General features: G+C 42.7%; 1 protein-coding gene across 1 annotated transcript in view; it reads right to left on the bottom strand.

The window, feature by feature from the left end:
* Positions 1–25,184, bottom strand: part of bicral (BICRA like chromatin remodeling complex associated protein) — a 136,984-nt gene that overhangs the window by 38,739 nt on the left and 73,061 nt on the right. The window contains exons 3-8 of the mRNA XM_085980788.1: positions 24,106–24,154; positions 21,338–21,409; positions 6,258–8,252; positions 4,078–4,297; positions 1,892–2,013; positions 401–462 (exon numbers count right to left, since the gene is read on the bottom strand). Coding sequence (XP_085836914.1) covers positions 401–462; positions 1,892–2,013; positions 4,078–4,297; positions 6,258–8,252; positions 21,338–21,409; positions 24,106–24,154 — 2,520 coding nt within the window. The remainder of the gene's footprint in view (positions 1–400; positions 463–1,891; positions 2,014–4,077; positions 4,298–6,257; positions 8,253–21,337; positions 21,410–24,105; positions 24,155–25,184) is intronic.

Genomic DNA, 25,184 nt, shown 5'->3' on the forward strand with positions numbered 1-25,184 from the left:
AGATGAGAAGTTTGGAGTTGCTCAGAATGACCCTGGATTTAGTCACAGAACATGAGAAGTAATGCAGCTTGAGACGTTTAAGCCACATCTGGCAGTGGACAACCAGGCTGGTCATGCAGCAGGTGCACACAAGCTTGAGGCCCTCAAATTTGAGGATGTAAAGGTAGCGATTGTACCAGGGCATCTGGGAGGAGTGAGGACCATGAAGGACCTGGAAGAGACAAAGGCATCAAAAGCAGAGGGATGGCAGTGATGGAGCAGAGCGACAGAAGCGGTGACTTAATAGTGGATGGTGGGCTAGTGGAGAAACAGTTAGAGAAAATATTGATTTGGGTAGTATTTATTCAAATGCTTTAAAATTCTTAAAACATACAGTATGCTGCTAAACAAATATACATACAAACTTTCTTTAGTAAGTTGCTTTGATGCAGGTCTCTTCTGTCCCCCATTCTGGCCATCGAACTAGAATGAAATAAACTTTTGATATAAAACTATATACAAGTATATTAGAAATAATACAGGCACTACAGAGCAATTTCATCAACATGTCAATAGTTATGGGCCTGACTCATCTCCTAGCAGATTAGAATACTGGTGGGAGGTGTGGCATTGTAGAACAGTTCAGACTCATTTCTGTTTGCATAATGCCACTCCAAATGACACCATTCCAAACTACTTGAAAACAAGTTTTTCTTTATATTGAACACTGTCTTGTTCATTTTGATATTGTTTAGCAAAATGAACAAGACAGTGTTCTATATAAAGAAAAACTTGTTTTCTAATATCTGAGTATCAACCAAGTTTGACTGAACTAGCTAAAGAACCTATTCATTCACCTACTAGTAATACAGAATTTTAGACCTATTCCATTAACTGCATTTTTAAAAAAAAGCTAATTCCAATTTATAGCAACACGCTACCACTTGAAGGTGCTCCATTAGAGTAAATCAGCATTTGAGTATTACATGCTATATTATAAAATGTTTAAAATTGTTAGATGGTTCAAATGGTTGACAAATCCACAATAATTTTAAATATATATCACGCTTTGCATTCTCCATTAATCTTTTCAATGCTTTATGCTGTCATCAAAATAACCATATTTTTACAGCACATCTTGTACAAAAAGTACTTTTGCAGATTTCTTGCATTTAACATTGCAAATAGATATACAGAAAAATATTAATTGAGTTATAATTTTTTGAAATAGGAAAAGAATCACTGCAATTGTAATACAAAAAGCAAAATACTGTGGATGCTGGAAATCTGAAAAAGAAACAGAAAATGCTGCAAATACTCAGCAGGTCAGGCAGCATCTGTGGAGAGAGAAACAGAGTTAACGTTTCAGGTCGATGAAGGGTCAGTTCTAATGAAGGGTCATCGACCTGAAACGTTAACTCTGTTTCTCTCTCCACAGATGCTGCCTGACCTGCTGAGTATCTCCAGCATTTTCTCTTTTTATTTCACTGCAATTGTAATATTGCTGTTTACTATTTAGGAGTAAAAATACTGGAGCAATCCACAAAAGTATTTAGGATCATATTTCATTGAGTGTGGCTTTGTAAAAACTGAAATTTTCCTTTTGAAGTAAAACTTTAAGTTTGGCTAATATTAAATGAAAACTACATTTTAATTTCTAAGCTTAAATATTTGTGCAAAAATGTATCCAGCATATTCATCTTAACTTTATTACATCTCCTGGAATGCGTGTTTACACATCCCTCAATCATTAAAATGTGGCTCTCGCTAAGAAATTTGAAGATACTTTCATTAACTTGGTGGCAAAGCCAGCCATTGGTATTTTATTGCATTTTTACTAGAAATTGAAATGATAGAATTGAAAATTATATTGGACAGAAAACCAGAGACACCATAAAAGGCACCAACCTACTTGTGAAATGTTCTGCATCTCTGGCTGTCCTGATAGTTTATCCTGCAGTGGATGTAGTTGTCCCAAGTGCTGTTGTAAAGTACCAGCAGTTTTATGAAGTTGACTGTCACTCATTTGCACAGCTGCAATATATAAATGTAGAGAACATCACTTTATAAAGGACATTTAAGAAATAGAATCATGTAAACCTTAATATAGAATGTGAAGATTTAAAGCAAGTTAAAGTGACCAGCTGGTTTACTAAAGAAACAGGGGGGGTGTCTTTAATTAGCTGTTCAACAAGAACATTATTTTTTACAAAATGCAAACTAACAGCATCAATCTTTAAATAGATAATGTAGATAGAAGCAAATTATTTAATTTGTGAGTGGATAATTCAAACATGAGGATAAAATTAACAATCCCCAGAAAAACTTGCAGGTAAATAATACTTTAGCTCATTTTTATTAAAAAAAAACAAACAGTATCTGGTTAGGAGCAAATTGAGTCTTGTAAGAATGTATATAGACAGTTAATTGCTGTCGGGATCGGACAAAGTCAACATGGATTTACAAAAGGTAAATCGTGCTTGACCAACCTACTGGAATTTTTTGAGGATGTAACTGGTAAAATAGATAAGGGAGAACCAGTGGATGTGGTATATTTGGACTTTCAGAAGGCTTTCGGTAAGGTCCCGCATAAGAGATTAGCGTGCAAAATTAAGGCACATGGGATTGGGGGCAAGGTATTGACTTGGATAGAGAACTGGTTGGCGGATAGAAAGCAAAGAGTTGGAATAAACGGGTCGTTTTCCGAGTGGCAGGCAGTGACTAGTGGGGTACCGCAAGGATCGGTCCTAGGACCCCAGCTGTTCACAATATATATTAATGATCTGGACGAGGGAATTGGATGTAATATCTCCAAATTTGCAGATGACACAAAGCTGGGTGGGAGGGTATGCTGTGAGGAGGATGTCGTGAAACTCCAGTACGATTTGGACAGGTTGGGTGATTGGGCAGAAACATGGCAAATGCACTATAATGTGGATAAATGTGAAGTTATCCACTTTGGTGGCAAAAACAGGAAGGCAGACTATTATTTGAATGGCAATAGATTGGGAGAAGGGGAAGTGCAAAGAGACCTGGGTGTTCTTGTGCACCAGTCGCTGAAGGTAAGCATGCAGGTGCAGCAGGCGGTTAAGAAGGCAAATGGTATGTTGGCCTTCATAGCAAGAGGGTTCGAGCACAGGAACAAAGATGTCTTGCTGCAGTTGTACAGGGCCTTGGTGAGACCGCACCTTGAGTATTGTGTGCAGTTTTGGTCGCCTTATCTGAGGAAGGACGTTCTTGCCATGGAGGGAGTGCAGCAAAGATTCACCAGGCTGATACCTGGGATGGTAGGAATGACGTATGAGGAGAGATTGTGTCGATTGGGCTTATACTCACTGGAGTTTAGAAGATTGAGAGGGGATCTCATCGAAACCTATAAAATTCTGTCAGGCCTGGACAGACTAGATGCAGGAAGGATGTTTCCGATGGCCGGGGAGTCTAGAACCAGGGGTCATAGTCTAAGGATAAGGGGTAAGCCATTTAGGACTGAAATGAGGAGGAATTTCTTCACCCAGAGAGTGGTGAACCTGTGGAATTCTCTGCCACAGAGGGCGGTGGAGGCCAGTTCATTAAATATATTCAAGAAGGAGTTGGATATATTTCTTAAGGCTAAAGGGATCAAGGGATATGGGGAGAAGGCAGGGACAGGGTACTGAATTTGGATGATCAGCCATGATCTCATTGAATGGCGGAGCAGGCTCGAGGGGCCGAATGGCCTACTCCTGCTCCTATCTTCTATGTTTCTATGTTTGTATACATTGCTTGCCCTTGGTTTTACTTCAGTATTATTGAGAAATGTAGCCAATTTGAGTTCTGATGCTGGCTTCGCAGCTGAAATATTAACTCATGTTTTCTCTATTCAGATGCTGACAAGTATTTCCAGGAATATCTGCTTTTTGCAGATTTTCAGCATTTTTTTCTTTTTACTTCTACTTTGTTTCTATGTACCTCATCACAGCACTACTATAGTACATTCTTCATGCAGTGCACTGTATATAAAAAAAAATTTCAAGACTTATTCTTAACATAGTAGAAATGCAAGGCAATGGGTCTTGTTGCAACTTCTGCTCATATACACTGAAAATTTCCCTTACATACCCAGACATGTAGTTTTGCCTAGAATCCCTGTACTGTTCAATAAGCTGGGTATGTGCGGCTGTCGTAGGCCATCAGCAGCATGAGCCGTTGGAACAGAACAGGGCAGGGTCTGACTTCCAAAGAGAGAAGCTGAAACTTGATTGGAGAGCTGCCCCAAGCTAGCCAAGGAATGGCTAGTGACTGGTTGGTGCTTACTTGTTGCCATCATCTTCTTTGGAGCCTGCAACCATGTTAGTGAATAAATACAATCATGCACTAATCCACCTAGCATCCAACTGAACAAAATCTAGGCAGCATTTATTATTTCCACATATCAGAGTATTACATTACAAATTTCATCTAGTATATTTTGTAGGTAATATTCAGACTTCAAGCACTTTACAACTTGTAGATTTCAATATTTCATAATTTTACAGGCACAAATTAAGTACACTATTATGGTCATTTGTTCACACAATTGCACAACTGCATATGTTGTCCCAATTTTAGAAAATAAAACTTACAAATTAATACACAGCTACAATTCTGATATATTAATTTATATTTATAAAATTCTGGAACAGAGTTAGTAATAGATTTTTAAAAAACTAATCATGGTAATTCTTTGTTCTTGTTCTGACTTAACTGAAACAACTATAAATGACAAGCGGCTGAAGCACAGTCATACCACAGGTTAATTTAACTGTGAAATTAAAAAAAAAAAATTTCTACAGCAATTCATCATGAAGCTGTAGGCCTAGAAATTGGGCCACTTACCGCCACGAGTTACAGCCGCGATCCGGTTGAAAAATGGCGGCCGCCACGGTAGTGCCCTTCTCTGGCGCGGGACTCGGTGGCCACCATTTTGGTGAGGGCCTTAGCGTTGCCGATAGCAGCGCTGGCCCTGGAAATGTAAAAGAGAGGGCGACGTCAGTCAGCATGCAACGCCGACTTAACGTCACCTCAGCAAACTTCGACCTTAGCACTGGGTCCTAAGCTCGCCATGAAAACCCAGCATTCAGCAGACTGACAGAGATGCTGTCAGTACATCTTAAAGGGACAAACACATCTTTCAGGTAAGTTTTCATTTAAGCTCTTGGACTGGATTTTTAAATTTTATTGAAGTAGTAGCTTGGTGCAATACATGTTAAAAGTTTTTAAGTGTGTAGGGAGTGCTGCTGGACACTTGCAAGGTCTCGGATGGTAAAGGAAGGCCTCCGAGAAGACAGAAAATGCTGGAAATACTCAGCAGGTCAGGCAGCATCTGTGGAGAGAGAAACAGAGTTCATGTCTCAGGTCGAGATGCTGTCTGACCCGCTGAGTATTTCCAGCATTTTATGCTTTTATTTCAGATTTTCAGCAGCTGCTCGCAGAGCGAAGAGGAAGACTCAGAAGAGGAAGATGCAGAAGAGGTGGAAGAAGAAGAGGAGGAAGCATAAGGAAGGATGCAACCCAGAGAGCCCCTTTCTGGTTGGGATATCAGGATGCAATCATCAGCCTGCGGTACCAGTGTCATAAGTTGAAAGTTAGAAAAGCTAAATAAAATGGGAAGCAAAACTCTAGAAACAAATTTTAAAAAGAAAATGAAAAAGACAACATGTGGAAGATAACAGTAAATAGTGGAAATTAAGTTGGCATAGAACTGAACATTAACATTGATAATGAAATTAGCATGCTAAGGTTCTACCTTATTTGTGTTCATAAGAATAGATGTGAAAATTTTAAAAATTGTTTTCCTTTATATTGAAGGATAATGCATACCAGAATCAGAGTCCATCTAAAAAAGTGCTGAGAACAATCTGTGTTTACAATAATTACCTATATTTAGTATTAATAATTACATATTTCACAGACTCTGTTGCAGTCATTTGATGAGGTGTGATTTGAATTTGCTAAGAGTCTAGAAAGCAATCAACCCTGGAAAAATGTTTCATTTATGCTCATTTGAGAGACAAATAATTTAATGAAAAAATTCCTTCATTTTCACTCTTCTCTGCTAGCAGTTTTAAAGGTACGCTAATGATTGTGTGTGTGTATGGAATTTTGCACCAATATAATCAACAGATTATTGTTCATATTTTTCAATGCTTTGCAATAGAGAATTCCTCAGGCAATGTGATCGAAAAGGTTCTTTTCTGTACAGCATTTCTTTTCTTTAAAATTTATCATTCACAAATTTAGTGCATTCATTCATCACCTACTTGTGAGTACAGAAATTGCTGCTGATTGCTGGTTTGTGTTACTGGCATCTCCGTCCGGCTGAATACGACCTGTCGTGAGGGTTGCATTACACTGGTATTCTGGTGATATGGATTAGAAATCCGGTAAATTTGATTCATACCCAACTGTTGCTGGCAGTGTGGTGGCTGCTGCTGTGCAGACTGTACAGTCACAAGAGATTGCTCCCCCTGACAAACCATTACAATGTTACCACTGGAACATGTTTGTGTGACATGGTCACCACTGCTTGCTGATGTTATTACAGGCTGTACTGTAGACACGTAGCTGGAGCACATTGAATTAGGTGTATTTGAAACAGTAAGCTGGTTTTGCAGTGACCTTCCTCGGACTGCATTCTGCCCGGATTGCTTAAATATTCCCGTATTAATGCTTGAGCCAGCAGTGGGTTGTACACCTTGACTGGTTGGAAGATTAAATACCATCTGTGAAGCCTGCTGGAGTGGAACCTGCCCAGTAATTAGCTGTGACGAGCCATGGTTTGTTAACAGCTGACCTCCTGAAACATTAACAACCTGCTCCATACCACTCTGACCAGCAACCGACTGTCCAGCAGAGTTCTGATTATTCAAGAATTGGCCTGAAAAAGACTGGGTAGCCAGCATCGTACCTGAAGAATTCCGATTTGTTAGAACACATTCAGAAGCTGCTTGGCTGGAGACCAATTGGGTGGGTACTGTTCGATTTTGAAGAATCTGTCCATTTGCAGTCTGAAGGTGCTGAACAGTTGAATTCATATTTAATGCTAGGCTGGTAGGAATGAAAAACTGGTTCTGGGATACAAGAGGTTCATGTTGCCCAATAGGAGGACGAATTATGATACTGCTTCCAGTTTGATTTAAAACTTGTGGTCTACCTGACTTTCTAGGTACCTGCTGTTTTGTAATATTGACACCCAGTGGTGGGCCCACTGCTGAACTTTGAGAAGAGTTTGTGGAGCCAAAAGGAAGGCCATGCTGCATTTGCTGCTGTTGTAATGCTACTTCATTTTGGAGTTTGAACGCTGTCTGCAATTCCAAATTGTTGATGTTGTAAACTGTTTGTTGTTGATTCATCTGAGCAGGCTTGGGTTGAATACTGAGTGAAATTTTAGGCTGGCTTGGTACAGGACCTCTTTGAATGATAATATTATGCAAAGGCAATGCTGTTTGAATATTATTACCACTAAAATGAACAGACATAGGTTGCGGTACCTGGCCAATATTAGAGGCTCCATAGTAAGTGTTTCCATTAAGTGCTGTCACTCGCCTCTGAAGCAACAATCCACCAGTTTCATTTAAACCAGATGTGTTCAAAGACATTTGTTGCTGGTTGGGAAGAGAGGCCATATTGTAACCACCTACAGACACCGAGTTCAGAGCAGATGGCTGTCCGCTGCTCTTCGATATAAACTGAGACCCTTCAAGGTGATTAAGAGTCATTACAGGCTGCTGAGTATCTAATGAACCAATCAGCTGAATTGGTCCAATTCCACCAGCTTGGTTGCTACTGGGTACATGCTGAATGGCAACACTGTTGATGCCCATTTGTTGAAAAAAGCCAGGCTGTACATTAGTTTCATTATTTGCAAAGGGAGTTCGCAAAACCTGCTGTAAAATGGGAGACGGTGTTACATTCATCTGCTGCTGTGTCAGGCCTCTTACAGCTGAAGCGCCAGAAGATAACTGTGAAACCTGAGAAAAAGATGCAGGGTGAAGCTGAGTTTGTGAGAACTCCTGGGTAGAAGTAATACCGGCTGCCAAATCTGCTTCCTCCTGTAAGGTTTGTTGAGTGATATTGGCCTCCTGAAGAGACTTCTGCAGAATATCAAAAGGCTGGTCCCCATTTAAGTTTGAGAGAGGTGAAGAGGTATCCAGCTCCTCCAAAACATTAAGACTACTTGCTAATTGCAGTCTTGAGTTGGATTCTTCTCCAATATGGTTATGTGTATCTTTAGTAGAAGAGGTAGGGTCAGCACTCTGAAAAATGCAAGTTGGAACATAATGTAATCATATATCAATCAATTTGGTACAATTTTGGCTGAAACAAACAACTGGGTTATTTTATCTATTAAGTAATTGAATTTTGGACAGAATTAGAAACATTTTAGAAATAACTGTTAGCCAAATAGGTTATAGAAGTTGACATTCCAGGGCCCTTGCTCCACCTGCGGCAGAGTGGGACTTCCAGCTGCCCATGGCCAGCAACCAACACTCCCTTCCACATAGTAGAGATGGTATCATTATCATAATTAGGGGCGGGGGTGCAGCCCGTGCGTACAAGTACCCTCTAGAGGCACTTGCTCTGTTTTGCCAGTGGAAGTCAGAACGGCCCTTACCCACTCCACTAGACTCCAAGGCCTGGAAAGGGGTGAAGTATAAAGTGAGTTCATTTTTGTTATGCTCCTAAGGGAATAAAATACAATATTGTTAAAGGTAATCAATCCGATTCTTTGTCTCCGGCAGTCAAAGGTTCGTTACTGAGGTCTCAAAGGAACTCATGGCAGCACTCAGCTAGTGAGACTTCCATTGGTTCAAATGAGGGTGTAATTCCTGGGGTATCCAAGGAACTTCCCCAGATACGCTCCCAAAGTTGTGCTAAGATGTTGGGAAATGGGTGTAACACTTTTCCAACTGGAATTTTTGATGGACTAGAAACAGGGCAGAAACAGGGTGGATCCATTTCACCCCAAATTCCTGCTCCCCGGGCAGAAATCTCCTTTTCTGTTTACCCCAATTCAAAAATTTGGGCTCCATACTATTTATGTAAGTGTCTGGGAATTTCCTTGGAGCTGCATTCGTTCTGCCACTGTAACTTTGCCTGACGTGTAACAGAATCCCTGTTCACATGTTAGCAGGGTTTCCACTGCACAGATCACTGATGGTCCATGAAGACTAAGGAAAGTTTCTTTTAAACTTAATTTATAGGGCTTCGCTGGTTTCCTGACAGATTTATGAATGCAAGATAGATGCAACATTGTTAATATATAATTGGTGGATCTTTCATGGCACTGCTCACGGTAAGTCAGATGATCCACTGTTTTATGAGGACGAGAACATTATAACAAGCAATGAAATACTGGAGCCATACTGCTGTTTTTATTACTACAGGTAGCAGGTTTTCCATGATGTTGCTCAGGGCAAGTTGGATGATATGCTGTTTTCTGAGCACCATGTTTAAGGCCACAAAAGTCTAATTTCTGTGAAGTAAACAATGGGTGATGCCAGAATTTAATTGCTGTTCAGCCTTCAAGTTACTACCCTGCCTTTCTTCTTTTTAAAAAATGTGATAGCAAGGCCACTCAAAGGTTACAAACACTCTAGACTCCTATGTCAAATGACCATATTTATTTCTTCAAACTTTCTTTCAAGTGTGATACAGAAATTTGAGTGTGACACTTGAGGCATGGCAGACAGGAAATAAGCACAAGATGTACCGCTTATATATTACTACAGATCTTTTTTGTCACTCACAGTTGAGGATATTGGGATGTGGAAATGTGGAAAGGCACATACATCCACTGAAAAAAAAAATTGGAATAAAAAGTTTGTAAGGGATCGCCCCAAAAACTGTGAATTAAGTATTCTCTGAACAGCAAGTAAATAAATAAATAGCGTTGTCCATCACATATCACATTTAAATAAATACATCTCTGCATATAATTTGGGGTAGCAGCTCTTTACCGATACGGTCTATCTATTTAAGTGCAGCTTTTTGTAGCAAACACCGTGGAATTTATCAAGTTTAATGTTCTTTATTTGCACTTTTCCTTCTTTACCAAATGTCTCTGGAATAATACTTAGTGTACTTAAGCAGAACCTTTTGGTAAAACATTTAAATTCAGGACTTCTATTCAGAGCCTCCCTCTAAACTTAAATAATGGTTTAGTCCATCCAGAGGGCATTATCTGTTTGCACAAAGTATCATTGTTTCTGAACACTCAGTATGAACATAATAAAACAGTGCAAGCATTAAGAATACATTACTAAATAAAATGATTACACTTTGAACTTTGGCACCTAAGTAAGATGCTATAAAAACCCCAGAAAAAACTGATGAGCCCTGCTTTATTTTATTTTTGATGATTCATCTAAAAAGTACAAATTCTAATTAATTTTACAGTCCTAATATTGGTTTCCCCAGGGATGTTTATTTGCAGTAACTCTATATTGATAAACCAGAACAGAGGGTGGGTTGGAACTTACAAACAAGTTTCCTGGCATGTTCTGTGAACGGTCAGTCCTACTCTCAATCATTAAAACAATCTGTGAGTTGTATTCAGATGTGCATGCTCACAGCTGTAACTTACTACTGTAGCTTGAATCTCTTCAGTGAACAGTAATACCTCTGGGAACCTGTGTGAACTCAAGGCTTAGGCTTCTTACACAGGCACAAACCTCGGACAGAAAACTTTGTTATAGGTATTTCAAACACAGTAAAGGTTGTTATATAGATAAATTTAATAATTTTTTATGTCTTTATTATGTCATAAGTATTTAGCTTACAGGAGGAAGCAAGAGCGTGGCAGAAAAGAATTTCCAAAAAAATTGCAGCAATTTGTTTGGCTTCCCTTCCGCTCTCTGCTATTGGTAGCTGTTGCTGATAGACCACTTTTGACTGGATGTTTTTTGAAACTGTTAATTGGTAGTTTTCATGTCTGTCTTGTGTGGTAAGTTTTGTACCAGTTCTAATCTGATTTGTCACTGTTTGATATGAATATGTCAAAGTAACCTTGATGAGTTGATGATTGTACATATTGCAGCCAAAGTGTCCTGATGGATGCAGTGTATATTGAGTCTAATAAAGGAATGTGCTTTGTCCTGGATGATGTCGAACTTCTTGAGTATTGTTGCCGCTGTACTCATCCAGAAAAGTGCTGTTCACTCCATAACACTCCTAACTTGAGCTTTGCAGATGATGAATAGGTTTTCACAGGCAAGGTGGTGAACCACTTGTCACAGAATACCCAACCTATTCTTAATCATTGGAATTGCTCCACCTGTTTCAGCTGTCTAGCCACCAATCTTCCTGCTTTATCTCCTTGGTCAAAGAATCTTTGCCTAGCCCGAAACAACACAAATTCTATTTGTTCCGTCAACAGAAAGTTAAGATTGTATTAATGTCTTTTTTAAATGTCAGCAATAGCTCAGTGGTAGCTGGTCTGACACTTCAGTGCAGAACTGAGAGAAGGCCGCAATGTTGTAGGTACCGTCTTTTGGATGAGACATTAAAACGAGGCCCTAGCTGCTTTCTCTGATGGATGTAAAAAAAAACATGGCACTATTTAAAGAAGAACTGGGGAGCTCTCAGTGTCCTGGCCAGCATTTATCCTGCAATCAACATCACTAAAACAGATTGGCCTAGAAATTCGGGGGTTTAGCGCTACCCAATACTGCCAGATTTGGGCGAAAAAAATGGCGGCTGCCGCTCGTCCGCCAGTGGGTCCCATGGCGGCCGCCATTTTCGGATGGCCGGCAGCGCTGCCGATATCAGCGATCACTAAGATCATGGAAATGATGCAGATCGTGACGTCAGTGAGTGTGCAACGCTCACTTGACACCCGATCTGCAAGTTTGCCGTTCAACTTACCTTAAGTGTGACGAGCTGAGCAATCATTGACAAGCAGGAAGGAGGATCCAGCAGCAGTATTTAAAGGGATCATCAGCAACTATTTGCACCTGACATTTTTGTTCAATTTAACTGGCTCTGTTCAACTTTCTGCAACTCCAGCAGCTTTATAAACTTCTTGCAATGTTCTAAAGTAACAGGGAGTGTTGTTGCAAATGGAGAATGCCATCATTATTATTTAAAGGCTTCTGTTCACAACACTTGCTCACAGTCATGGGGGCTCGACTGGTAGTCCCCCTCGTGCTCGAGTATCTTAGGGAGAGGGGGCAGCGAAGAAGGGGAGAAGATGCGTGCAGAGGGAGGAAGAGGGGGGCCAGGAGGGCTCTTAACAGGAGGCCTTACCCACCTAGGGTCTTACGAGATCACTTCTCTTATATCCATTTAAGCGAGGAGCAGTGTATTAAGAGGCTACGCTTCACTAAGGAGGTGGTCACAGAACTTTGCCACCTCCTGCAACCAGACCTGCAGCCTGAGAGCAGGGCGACCACAGCTCTCCCAGTGGCAGTCAAGGTCACTGTGGCCCTCAATTTCTTCGCCAGCGGATCCTTCCAGTCTGCAGCAGGAGACATAACTAACATCTCATAGTTCGCTGTCCATCACTGCATCCGGGTGGTCACTGAAGCTCTGTACACCAGGAGAAGGGACTACGTTGTTTTCTCTCTGAGCAGAGAGAAGGAGGAGTGCGCATGTGGCTTTGCCAGGATAGCGGGCTTTCCCATGGTGCAGGGCACCATCGACTGCACCCACGTGGCTTTGCAGGTGCCTTATCACAATCCTGAGATCTTCCGTAACTGCAAAGGCTACCACTCACTTAATGTGCAGTTGGTGTGTGACCACGCTCAGCACTTCCAGATGGTCAATGCCCGCTAACCTGGCAGTAGTCATGATGCCTTCATCCTGCGTCAGTCTGATGTGCCAGCAATCTTCAAGCCACCACAGCAAAGTCGATGGTGGGTGCTCAGAAACAAGGGCTATCTGCTTTGCACCTGGCTCATCATTCCCCTCCGCAACCCCAACACTTGTACCCAGCACTCATATAATGAGAGCCATGTTTCCACCAGGAACATCACTGAGCAGACCATCGGGCTACTGAAGCAACGGTTCTGCTGCCTTGACCACTCGGGAGGAGCCCTCGAGTACACACCGGAGTGGGTGTCCCATTTCATGGTGGTCTGCTGCATGCTTCACAACTTGGCCATCATGAGGGCGCAGCCCTTGCCAGCAGAGAATGCGGGACTACCTCAGGAGGAGGACGACAGAGAGGAAGAGGAAGAGGAGCAAGAGGAAGAGGACGAGGAGGGAGGGAGGAGGTAGGCAGCCAATCCCCATTCCAGACGAGCTGTCCGTGAATGCCTCATCAGACTCCGATTCCAACGAATAAAACCCCAGATCCCACATTCATATCATACCATCTTCTGTCACAGAATATCACAGCGTATTCCTGGGCACCAAGCTGAAGTGAGAGCCACCACAAAAGATTCCAAACAAAATTAATAAATTTATCAAAAATCAATTCACACATATTTACAGTAACAATATGAACTCATCACCCTTGTGCAATCCCTTAATGCCTGTCATTTAGGATTGTCCTAGTTCTCCTACGAAGTGCTCCCCCAGTGGCTACAGCATGGCTGGTGGAAGCTGCTGAGTTTCCATGGGAGAGACTTCAGATGGCCTTGTAGGACGACCTCGAGCAGCTCTGGCCCTAAAAGGCCCGGCTGCAGACTGCACCAGCTCAGCATGGGCGGCAGCGGTCTGGGCTTGCTGCCTGACAGGCAGCAGCAAGGGCAACGGTGGACTGGCAGTGGTGCGAACAGAATGCCGTCATCTTGAGAGAGAACATAAGAAATAGAAGCAGGAGTAGGCCATTCGGCCCCTCGAGCCTGCTCCGCCATTCAATAAGATCATGACTGATCTTCTACTTCAACTCCACTTTCCCGAACGATCTCCATATACCTTGATTCCTTAACATCCAAAAATCTATTGAACTCTGCCTTGAATATACTCAACAACTCAGCGTCCACAGCCCTCTGGAGTAGACACTTCCAAAGATTCACCACCCTCTGAGTGAAGAAAGTTCTCCTCATCTCAGTCCTAAATGGCTGACCCCTTATTCTGAGACTGTGACCCCTGGCTCTAGACTCCCCAGCCAGGGGAAAGATCCTCCCTGCATCTACCCTGTCAAGCCGGACGGGAGGAAAAAGAGTGGGAGAACTATAGTGATAGGGGATTCTATTGTAAGGCGAATAGACAGGCGTTTCTGCGGCCGCACACAAGACTCCAGGATGGTATGTTGCCTCCCTGGTGCAAGGGTCAAGGATGTCTCGGAGCTGCTGCAGGGCATTCTGGAGGGGGAGGGTGAACAGCCAGTTGTCGTGGTGCATATAGGTACCAATGGGATAGGTCCTAAAAGCTAAATATAGGGAGTTAGGAGGTAAATTAAAAAATAGGACCTCAAAGGTAGTAATCTCAGGATTGCTACCAGTGCCACGTGCTAGTCAGAGTAGAAATAGAAGGATATTTCAGATGAATACATGGCTAAAGGAATGGTGCAAGGGGGAGGGATTCAAATTCCTGGGACATTGGAACCGGTTCTGTGGGAGGTGGGACCAGTACAAACTGGACGGTTTTGCACCTGGGCGGGACCGGAACCGATGTCCTAGGGGGAGTGTTTGCTAGTGCAGTTGGGGAGGGTTTAAACTAAAATGGCAGGGGGTTGGGAACCTGTGCAAGGAGACAGAGGAAAGGGAAGCAAGGATAGAAACAAAAGACAGGAAGGAGAAAAGCAAAAGTGGAAGGCAGAGAAATCAAGGGTTTAAATCAAACAGTGCTACAGTAAATAATAATTCTAAAAGGACTAAGAGTGTTAAAAAAATCAAGCCTGAAGGATTTGTGTCTTAATGCGAGGAGCATTCGTAATAAGGTGGATTAATTAGCAGCGCAAATAGATGTAAACGGATATGATATAATTGGGATTAAGGAGACATGGCTCCAGGGTGACCAAGACTGGGAATTCAACATCCAGGGGTATTCAATATTCAGGAGGACAGGAAAAAAGGAAGAGGTGGGGTAGCATTGCTGGTTAAAGAGGAGATTCACACAATAGTAAGGAAGGCTATTAGCTCTGATGATGTGGAATCTGTATGGGCAGAGCTGAGAAATACCAAGGGGCAGAGACCGTTAGTGGGAGTTATATACAGACCCCCAAACAGTAATGCTGAGGTTGGGGGTGGCATTAGATGGGAAATTAGAGACGCGTGTAATAAGGGCACAGCAGTTATCATGGGTGACTTTAATCTACATATAGATTGGGCTAACCAAATTAGTAACAATACTGTGCAGGAGGAATTCCTAGAGTGTATACGGGATGGGTTCCTGGACCAATATGTTGCGGAACCAACTAGAGATCAGGCCATCTTAGACTGGGTATTATGTAATGATGAGAAAGGATTAATTAGCAATCTTGTTGTGTGAGGCCCCTTGGGGAGGAGCGATCATAATATGATAGAATTCTTCATTAAGATGGAGAGTGAAGTAGTTGACTCAGAGACTAGGGTCCTGAATTTAAATAAAGGAAACTACAATGGTATGAGGCGCGAGTTGGCTAGGATGGATTCGGGAACGTTACTTAAAGGGCTGATGGTGGATAGGCAATGGCAAACATTTAAAGATCGCATGGATGAACTACAGAATTTGTTCACCCGTTTGGCATAAAAATAAAACAAAAAAGGTGACTCAACCGTGGCTAACAAAGGGAAATTAGGGATAGCATAAGATCCAAGGAGAGGACATATAATTTGGCCAGAAAAAGGAGCAAACCTGAGGATTGGGAGAGTTTACGATTCAGCAAAGGAGGACAAAAGGATTAATTAAGAGGGGGAAAATAGATTATGAGAGTAAGCTTGCAGGGAACATAAAAACTGACTGTAAAACCTTCTATAGATATGTGAAGAGAAAAAGATTGGTGAAGTCAAGCACAGGTCCCTTGCAGTCAGAATCAGGGGAATTTATAATGGGGAACAAAGAAATGGCAGACCAATTAAATACATACTTTGGTTCTGTCTTCACAAAGGACACAAATAATCTCCCAGAGATGTCGGGGAACATAGGGTCTAATGAGAAGGAGGAATTGAATGAAATCAGTATTTGTAGGGAAATGGTGTTAGGGTAATTGACGGGATTGAAGGCCAATAAATCCCCAGGGCCAGATAATCTACATCCTAGGGTACTTAAGGAAGTGGCCCTAGAAATAGTAGATGCATTGCTGGTCATCTTCCAAAGTTCTATAGACTCTGGAACAGTTCCTATGGATTGGAGGATAGCTAATGTAACCCACTATTTAAGAAGGGTGGTAGAGAGAAAACGGGGAATTATAGACCGGTAAGCCTGACATCGGTAGTGGGGAAAATGCTAGAGTCCATTATAAAAGATGTAATAGCACTTAGAAAACAGTGACAGGATCGGACAAAGTCAACATGGATTTACAAAAGGTAAATCATGCTCGACTAATCTACTGGAATTTTTTGAGGATGTAACTGGTAGAATAGATAAGGGAGAACCAGTGGATGTGTATTTGGACTTTCAGAAGGCTTTCGATAAGGTTCCGCATAAGAGATTAGTGTGTAAAGTTAAAGCACATGGGATTGGGGGTAAGGTACTGTCTTGGATAGAGAACTGGTTGGCAGACAGGAAGCAAAGAGTTGGACTAGCGGGGTACCGCAGGAATCGTTGCTAGGACCCCAGCTATTCACAATATATATATAAATGATCTAGATGAGGGAACTAGATGTAATATCTCCAAGTTTGCAGATGACACAAAGCTGGGTGGGCGTGTGTGCTGAGGAGGATGCAGAGAAACTCCAGTACGATTTGGACAGTTTGGGTGATTGGGCAGATGCATGGCAAATGCAGTATAATGTGGATAAATGCGAGGTTATCCACTTCGGTGGCAAAAACAGGAAGACAGATTATTATCTGAACGGCAATATATTGGGAAAAGGGGAAGTGCAACGAGACCTGGGTGTCCTTGTGCACCAGTCGCTGAAGGTAAGCATGCAGGTGCAGCAGGCGGTTAAGAAGGCAAATGGTATGTTGGCCTTCATAGCGAGAGGATTTGTGTACAGGAGCAAGGATGTCTTGCTGCAGTTGTAGAGGGCCTTGGTGAGACCACACCTTGAGTATTGTGTGCAGTTTTGGTCGCCTTATCTGAGGAAGGATGTTCTTGCCATGGAGAGTGCAGCGAAGATTCACCAGACTGATACCTGGGATGGCAGAAATGACGGATGAGGAGAGATTGGGTCAATTAGGCTTATAATTGCTAGAGTTTAGAAGAATGAGAGGGGATCTCATTGAAACTTATAAAATTCTGACAGGACTAGACAGACTAGATGCAGGAAGGATGTTCCCAATGGCGGTGGAGTCCAGAACCAGGGGTCACAGTCCAAGGATAAGGGGTAAGCCATTTAGGACAGAGATGAGGAGGAATTTCTTCACCCAGAGAGTGGAGAACCTGTGGAATTCTCTGCCACACAGGGCAGTTGAGGCCAATTCATTAAATATATTCAAGAAGGAGTTGGATATATTTCTTGAGGCTAAAGGGATCAAGGGATATGGGGAGAAAGCAGGGACAGGGTACTGAATTTGGATGATCAGCCATGATCTCATTAAATGGCGGAGCGGGCTCGAGGGGCCGAATGGCCTACTCCTGCTCCTATTTTCTATGTAAGAATTTTGTATGTTTCAATGAGATCACCTCGCACTCTTCTAAACTCTAGAGAATATAGGCCGTCTACTTAATCTCTCCTCATAAGACAATCCCCCATCCAAGGAATCAGTCTGGTGAACCTTCGTTGCACTCCCTCTATTGCAAGTATATCCTTCCTTCGGTAAGGAGACCAAAACTGTATATAATACTCCAGGTGTGGTCTCACCAAGACCCTATATAATTGCAGTAAGACGTCTTTATTCTTATACTCAAATCCTTTTGCAATAAAGGTCAACATAGCATTTGCTTTCCTAATTGCTTGTTAACTTTCAGTGATCAAGGACACCCAGTGATCAAGGACACCCAGGTCCCTCTGAACACCAACATTTCCCAATCTCTCACCATTTAAAATATACTCTGCTTTTCTATTTTTTCTACCAAAGTGAATAACTTCACATTTCTCCACATTATATTCCATTTGCCATGTTCTTGCCCACTCGCTTAACCTGTCTATATCCCCTTGCAGCCTCTTTGCATCCTCCTCACAATTTACATTCCCACCTAGCATTGTATCATCAGCAAACTTGGATATATTACATTTGGTCCCCTCATCCAAATCATTGATATAGATTCTGAATAGCTGAGGCTCAAGCACTGATCCTTGTGGTACCCCACTAGTTACAGCCTGCCAACCCGAAAATGATCCGTTTATTCCTACTCTCTGGTTAACAGGCAGAAAACAATCCTTAATCCATGCTAATATATTACCCTCAATCCCATGAGCCCTAATTTTGTTTAATAACCTCTTGTGTGGTACCATATCAAAATCCAATTTGGATTCTGAAAATCCAAATACTGTACACTACATCCACTGGTTCCCCCTTAACTATCCTGCTAGTTACAACCTCAAAAAACTCTTGTCACACACGATTTCCCTCTCATAAATCCGTGTTGACTCTGCCCAATCCTATTATTACTTTGAAACAACAACAGAAAATGCTGGAAACACTCAGCAGGTCAGGCAGCATCGTGAAGAGAGAAACAGTTCGGGATAGCTGGTTGCCGGGTTCCGGTCCCGCTCCCAGCTGCAGCCGCTCTATCAAAGGTATTTTCCCTTGATTGGTCTTGTTAAGCCCGCCCTGCGGGCTTCCCAGCCAATTAACAGGAAGCGGGTCTGATGACATCATTTGATGACGCGTCATCAGCCGGTTTCCTTAAAGGGACCACGGCCACATTGAATTTGACAGTTGTTCTGTCAACGTTTTACAGCATTGAGGTGCTGCAAACAATGACAAGCACTGCACAAAGGTGGACAGTTGCACCCAGGCTCTCCCATGACTCTCTCCATATGCTTATGGAGGGAGTCACAGCACGCAGGGAGGTTCTCTTCCCTTCCAAGGGCAGAAGAGACCTCCTCCCCGGGACACCAACGCAGCCTGGTTGCACATTGCACAGGAGGGCAAAAGCAGGGATGTCATCAGGAGTCCCTGGCTGCAGTGGCGCCAACCTTTCAATGATCTCAGTGGATCACGAAACCTTACTGCCAAGCCACACTCAAACTCACCCTGCTGTGCCATTCAACACATCCCCATCACTCTGCCTTCCATACCCTTCTCCTGCACATCTTTGCTCACACCAACTTACCTTGCACTTCCACCCAGCCCTCTCCATCTACATTATCACTTCCCCATCTCACTAGCCACCCCTCACACTGACCCTCATCCTACTGCAAGCATACCAACTAACAACACACAACAGGGTAGGCACTTGAGAGGTTTAGCCAATGTCCATGTGAAGTTTCTGGTAATGTGTTGTCATACAGTGAAATCTATATTTTCAACACTGCCCCTTATTGGACAGATCTGTGCGCACCATGAGAAGTGTCTTACTGAGTTCCAGTGAATGTTGAGACATAACTCCACCCCCCCGCTCCCCCCCCCCCACCGCCCCGCTATAGTGATGAGTGTGCATGGAATGGCTTGGACATTAAAGGGATGCTTTACGGTGCTGGTGTGGGATGGTGTCAACCTGGCGCATCATGTGGCAGCCAGGGTTTACAGCGTCAAGTGAAGTAAATCTGGCCATGATGATTCCATCACTGGCCTCTCGGGCAGCAATGTTGTCAGGGGCTGATGCCCTGTGTCCTGTGCAGCATCAGGGGGTGGAATGGAAGGTTGGTGCTATTGTTGGTGCTGCTGGCGTGCCTGGTGATGTTGGTGTTGGGGCTGATCGTGGAAGGAATCAGAGGAGTAAGGTGAGATAGTTTCTAGAGCACCGAAGTTGCTGCAATAGATGGCAGCTGCAGGTGAGATGACAGAAGTGATCTGTCAATGATGAGAGAGGTTGTTCCAATGAGGTGGCACTGGACATACTGTTGGCTCTAAACACTTGCAAGCTAAAGAAATCTCTGTATGTCTTACAAATGCAATAACCAACAGTTTCTGCGCTCTGAAACTGACCATCTGCAACATGACATCCTTTACACCACTTCTGCAGCTGTCAGCTTATCACGATACATCAGAGCTGATTCAACTCACGCCAGGGTGAGCTGGCATGTTCCCCGAGCAGCGGGTAACCCGTGGGGGAGCACGTAAAATTAGAAGGAAGCCTCATAATACAGGAAACTTTGTGCTATCTGGCACCGACGGGACCAAGCTGTTGCCATTCCCTCAAAACTGCCAGACAAACCAGCGCTAATGTTGAAAGATACGGAAGCTTTTGAGCTCCATATCTGTCAACAAACCCGCTTCTAAACAGTCCAAGCGTCTCTGTAGCTTAGCAACAGCTTCAGCAGACCTTGCAGAGCTTGACTGTTGAGAAAAAAGCAACGAGAAGAAAAAAAACCTAACGAAAACGGCTCCTGATTTTTGCCGGTGGCTCGAGCATTCCGGACAGTTAGCCTCCGGATAACACAAAGTTTCCTGTAGCATTAAATTGGCTGTTAACAAGCCATTTAATGATCTCAATTGTCTCCACCGCTGCTTGGTGTCGGGTCAGTTCTCCGCTGACAGACCCGACACCTGGGAGACTCGCGTGGAGGTGGGTTGACAGCAGGTTTCCTACCTCCAAACCCGCACTCTGAGCGCCGGCAAAATCCAGCCCAACATTTCAGGTCTGTGACCCTTCGTCAGAACTGGAAAAAGTTGGAGAAGTAATAGATTGTTAAGCAAGTGTGGGGCAGGGGAAGGGAGGGGGGGAGAAAAGAACAAAGAGAAGGTGAAGAGATGAATGGAAATCTGCCAAATATTAGGAACATCCTGGGGCACCAAAGTGTTAATCCATCTTTCAAGGACAATCCAATACCTGATCTGAAAAAAGATTAAAATCCCTGCTTATCAGCAAAAGAAGTTTGAGTGACTCCCCAGCTTTAAAAGAAACAACCTCCAGGAATTATGCCTGACCAGTATTAAGGACATATATGGCAAACAGGATAACTCTGCTCATGATAAACAAACTTACAAGAACTTACATCTATTTAATGCCTTTAGCGTAAAATAACGTCACAAGGTGCTTCACAGAGGCGTAATCAAGACAAAGACGGAAAGATCAGGAGGGGTGACCAAAAGCTTGGTCAAAGAAGTGAGCTCTCCAATAAAAGGACAGATATAAAAAAAAAGACACTGAACAGACTGGTTCTTTTACAATAGATGTCCATTTCACATATACAGTAGTCTTACTGTGAATATAAGCCATTTTTCGACTATACATATATTTTTGAATTTTAGTACTTACAATGGCATCAGCAAAAAGTGAATTAGAGTTGTCAATAGTGCAGGCTGAACCAAGCAAATCATCCTCATCTATCTGTGAAAACCAAAGATCCAAGATTGAATTGTACTAAACACCAACTTGCATTATATAGTACCTTTAACGTAGTAAGATGTCCTAAGGTGCTTCACAGGAGCGATTCTCAAAACAAATTTGACACTGAGCCACATAAAGAGATATGTATTAGGACAGGTGACCAACATTTTTTTTAAATTAATTCACGGGATGTGGGCGTTGCTGGCAAGGCCAGCATTTATTGCCCATCCCTAGTTGCCCTTGAGAAGGTGGTGGTGAGCCGCCTTCTTGAACCGCTGCAATCCGTGTGGTGAAGGTACTCCCAGCAGTGCTGTTAGGGAGAGAGTTCCAGGATTTTTACCAAGCGACAATGAAGGAACAGCGATATATTTCCAAGTCAGGATGGTGTTTGACATCACAGAATCACAGAATCTACAGTGCAGATAGAGGCCATTTCGGCCCATCGAGCCTGCACCGACACATATCCCACCCTATCCCCGTAACCCCACGTATTTAATCCCCTACCCTGCTGCCCTTGTCCTTCTAGGTGAAAGAGGTCATGGGTTTGGGAGGTGCTGTCGAAGAAGCCTTGGCGAGTTGCTGCAGTGCATCTTGTAGATGGTACACACTGCAGCCACGGTACACCAGTGGTGGAGGGAGTGAATGTTTAAAGTGGTGGATGGGATGCCGATCAAGCGGGCTGCTTTGTTCTGGATGGTGTCGAGCTTCTTGAGTGTTGCTGGAGCTGCACACATCCAGGCAAGTGGAGAGTATTCCATCACACTCCTGACTTGTGCCTTGTAGGTGGTGGAAAGACTTTGCGGAGTCAGGAGGTGAGTCATTCGCCACAGTATACCCAGCCTCTGACCTGCTCTTGTAGCCACTATATTTATGTGGCTGGTCCAGTTAAGTTTCTGATCTGGTGACCCCCAGGAAGCTGATGGTAGTGGATTTTACGATGGTAATGTCACTGATTGTCATGGGGAGGTGGTTAGACTCTCTCTTGTTGGAGATGGTCATTGTCTGGCACTTGTGTGACGCGAATGTTACTTGCCACTTATCAGCCCAAGCCTGGATGCTGCATGTGGTCACGGACTGCTTCATTATCTGAGGAATTGCGAATGGAACTGATCAAAGAGGTAGGTTTTAAGGAGTGTCTTAAAGGAGGAGAGAGAGATAGGGAGCCAGAGAGGTTGAGGGAGGGAATTCCAGGGCTTAAGAGCCCTGACAGCTGAAGGCACAGCCGCCAATGGTAGAGCAAAGAAAATCAGGGATGTGCAAGAGGCCAGAATTGGAAGAGCGCAGAGATCTCGGTATGGCTGGAGGAGGTTACAGAGATATCAGATTGAGCAGAAGTATTGTGGCGAATAGAGGGCCAAAGGCTAGACAGTTAGGAATTTGAAAGTGTCATTGTAAGTGGCTTCGGCGAGAGTTTTTTCCAGGGGAAAATAATAATCAAAGTATTCCCTCTGGACACATATGCAAGCCAGAATTGAGTCATTTACAGTTATTGGGCCAGTAATTCCGGTCCCAACGCATGAGTACGGATGGGGTACTCACGCGTGGGCCCGTTGGAAGTGCCGGATTTCAGCATGCACAGCGCATGCGCGGGAAACCGGCATTTCCTCCAAGGGTTTCAGAGGTCCAACGCGTGCGCGCAGGACTCTGCGCGCACGCGTTAACTTCCTTTTTGACAGGTTTGTCCGTGTGCAAGGGCCTGAACTTTTTACACATATAAAAAGGAGGCGTAAGGACTGGATTCTTGAAGGTAAGTGGTCTATTATTTAAAATTATTACATTTTTTCCACAGCTTCATTGTTTTTAAAGACTTTACAGTAAGGTAAGTTTATTTTTAGACCTGATTTCTTAAAAAATTCTTTTTTTCAAAAATGTTATTAATTGTTTAAAATAGTTTTTTAAAGTTATTTACAGTTTATTTAATTATTGGGATGTTTTTTAAAATTTTATTTAAAGTTAAACTAGTCTTTTGGGCGCCCGTACTTTTCATGAGTTTGACAGTTCTTACTATCAAACTCATGAATGAAGTTTCCCCTCCCCTGATTGGCTGCACAGTGCTCACCTGATCCCAGCCGGCACATCGCACTAACTACGCCGCTGGATCAGGCAAGCACATCGCGCCGACACCTGAACCAGGCCAGTGACAGGAATTCCAAGCAGGCCCAGGCTTCAGATGTCGGCGCGCCGGGTGAGTGCACATCGGGGGCTTGCACGCGCGGCAAGCACCCGATCCTAATTTCTGGCCCATTATGTATACTCACTGGTTGAGACCGGTCTGTATTGCTTTGGGGATTAAAGCAATCACGGAATTCAGGAAAACTTTATTAGGGTCTTTACTGAACTCTGCATTTCAATATCTGCCCGTTTTTTTTATACGGAACAGCTTTGACTGTCTGTCCAATTTGCACCGGCTATACCAACAGCCTTTTGAACTCTGGCAACATCTATCAATATCGGTACATCATCATTTTATTTTTAATCCTGTCACTGCTAAATTCTACTGTTGTTCAGAAAAAACACAAACGTAACATAGCAAATCGTCAATTCTATTTGATCCATGGTAACTTTTGCTTTAAAATTTCATGTTAGGCTGTTTAAGATATATTTAATGTAATGCTACTTGACAAAGAAATTAGTAAAATTTCTATGTATATATTAATTAGCATTAAAATTCACAATGGTACACAAAAAATACTTACTTCTTGACTACCAGGTCCATGCAAAAAATCATTCAATGCCTGCACATCACTATAAAAAGAAAAAAGTAATCAATGAAACCATATAAGCAAGTCGCAAATTATAAAATTTCCAGTATTGTAAAATGTTGATGCTTACTTTACAAAAAATATAAACCTTACTACCTGTAATAGATTTTTTTTTAATCAACTGTGTCGCAGACTGTACTCTACCACCAACTACACAATGCATGAACTACACAATGTGAAATTAAATGTTTACCTGGTTACTAATGCAGACCGGAGACTAGTACCTTATTTTTGTTCCAAAATAGATGCCTAATTTAATGTAAAGTTTTCTGTAAGAGTGGCCCAATAAATCCATACTATAAAAGAGACAAGTCTTTATCATAGAATTAGTAATAGGAGATCTGAAGTCTCTGAGCCAGACCCTTGTGTGACTATTTTGGCAGCTACAGCAACACAAACTAGCACTGTGACTACTTTTGAGATAGGGACAGGAAGCCAATGATTGTTTGGATTTCAGTAGTGAGCATATCTGGCAAATGTTAAAAGCTTAATCACTGCAAAATGGGTGGCTGCACTGGAATTGAATGGAAGTCTATCTAAAACAAGCCAGAAATGCCGCAGATCGAGAATCAAATCCAAACCTTTTCCTATGGCTCTCTGAATATTCAGGCTACTTCTATCCGGAATTGCATTAAAAGGGAACATAAAGTGGAAGAAAACAAGAGGCTGAAAAATAGGAAGAGTCTGATTTGTTTTTCAGTATTTAAAAAAAATCTCCCCATACCATACATCAGTGATGAGGGCCGTGAGGACACAACAGTAAACTGTTATATACCGATGTCTATGAGTTTGAAAGATCAAAATTGGGATGTCCTCCAATTTCCCCTACCTTCTTATGGAAAAAAATCTCACCTCTGTTGAGCACCTCCCCCTTAAGACTCAGAAATCAGGAATGCACTGGGGAATCTTGGAGAGAACAAACCCTTATTGTGACATGGTGTATTGGCAGACTAATCTACTGTAGTCAAGATTCCAAAAATCAAAGGTCCGAAACACACAGAAAAGAATCAGAG

The sequence above is a fragment of the Somniosus microcephalus genome, chromosome 3 (assembly GCF_052327205.1).
Source record: "Somniosus microcephalus isolate GS21.2 chromosome 3, FLI_Smic_1.0, whole genome shotgun sequence".
Lineage (NCBI taxonomy): Eukaryota > Metazoa > Chordata > Chondrichthyes > Squaliformes > Somniosidae > Somniosus > Somniosus microcephalus.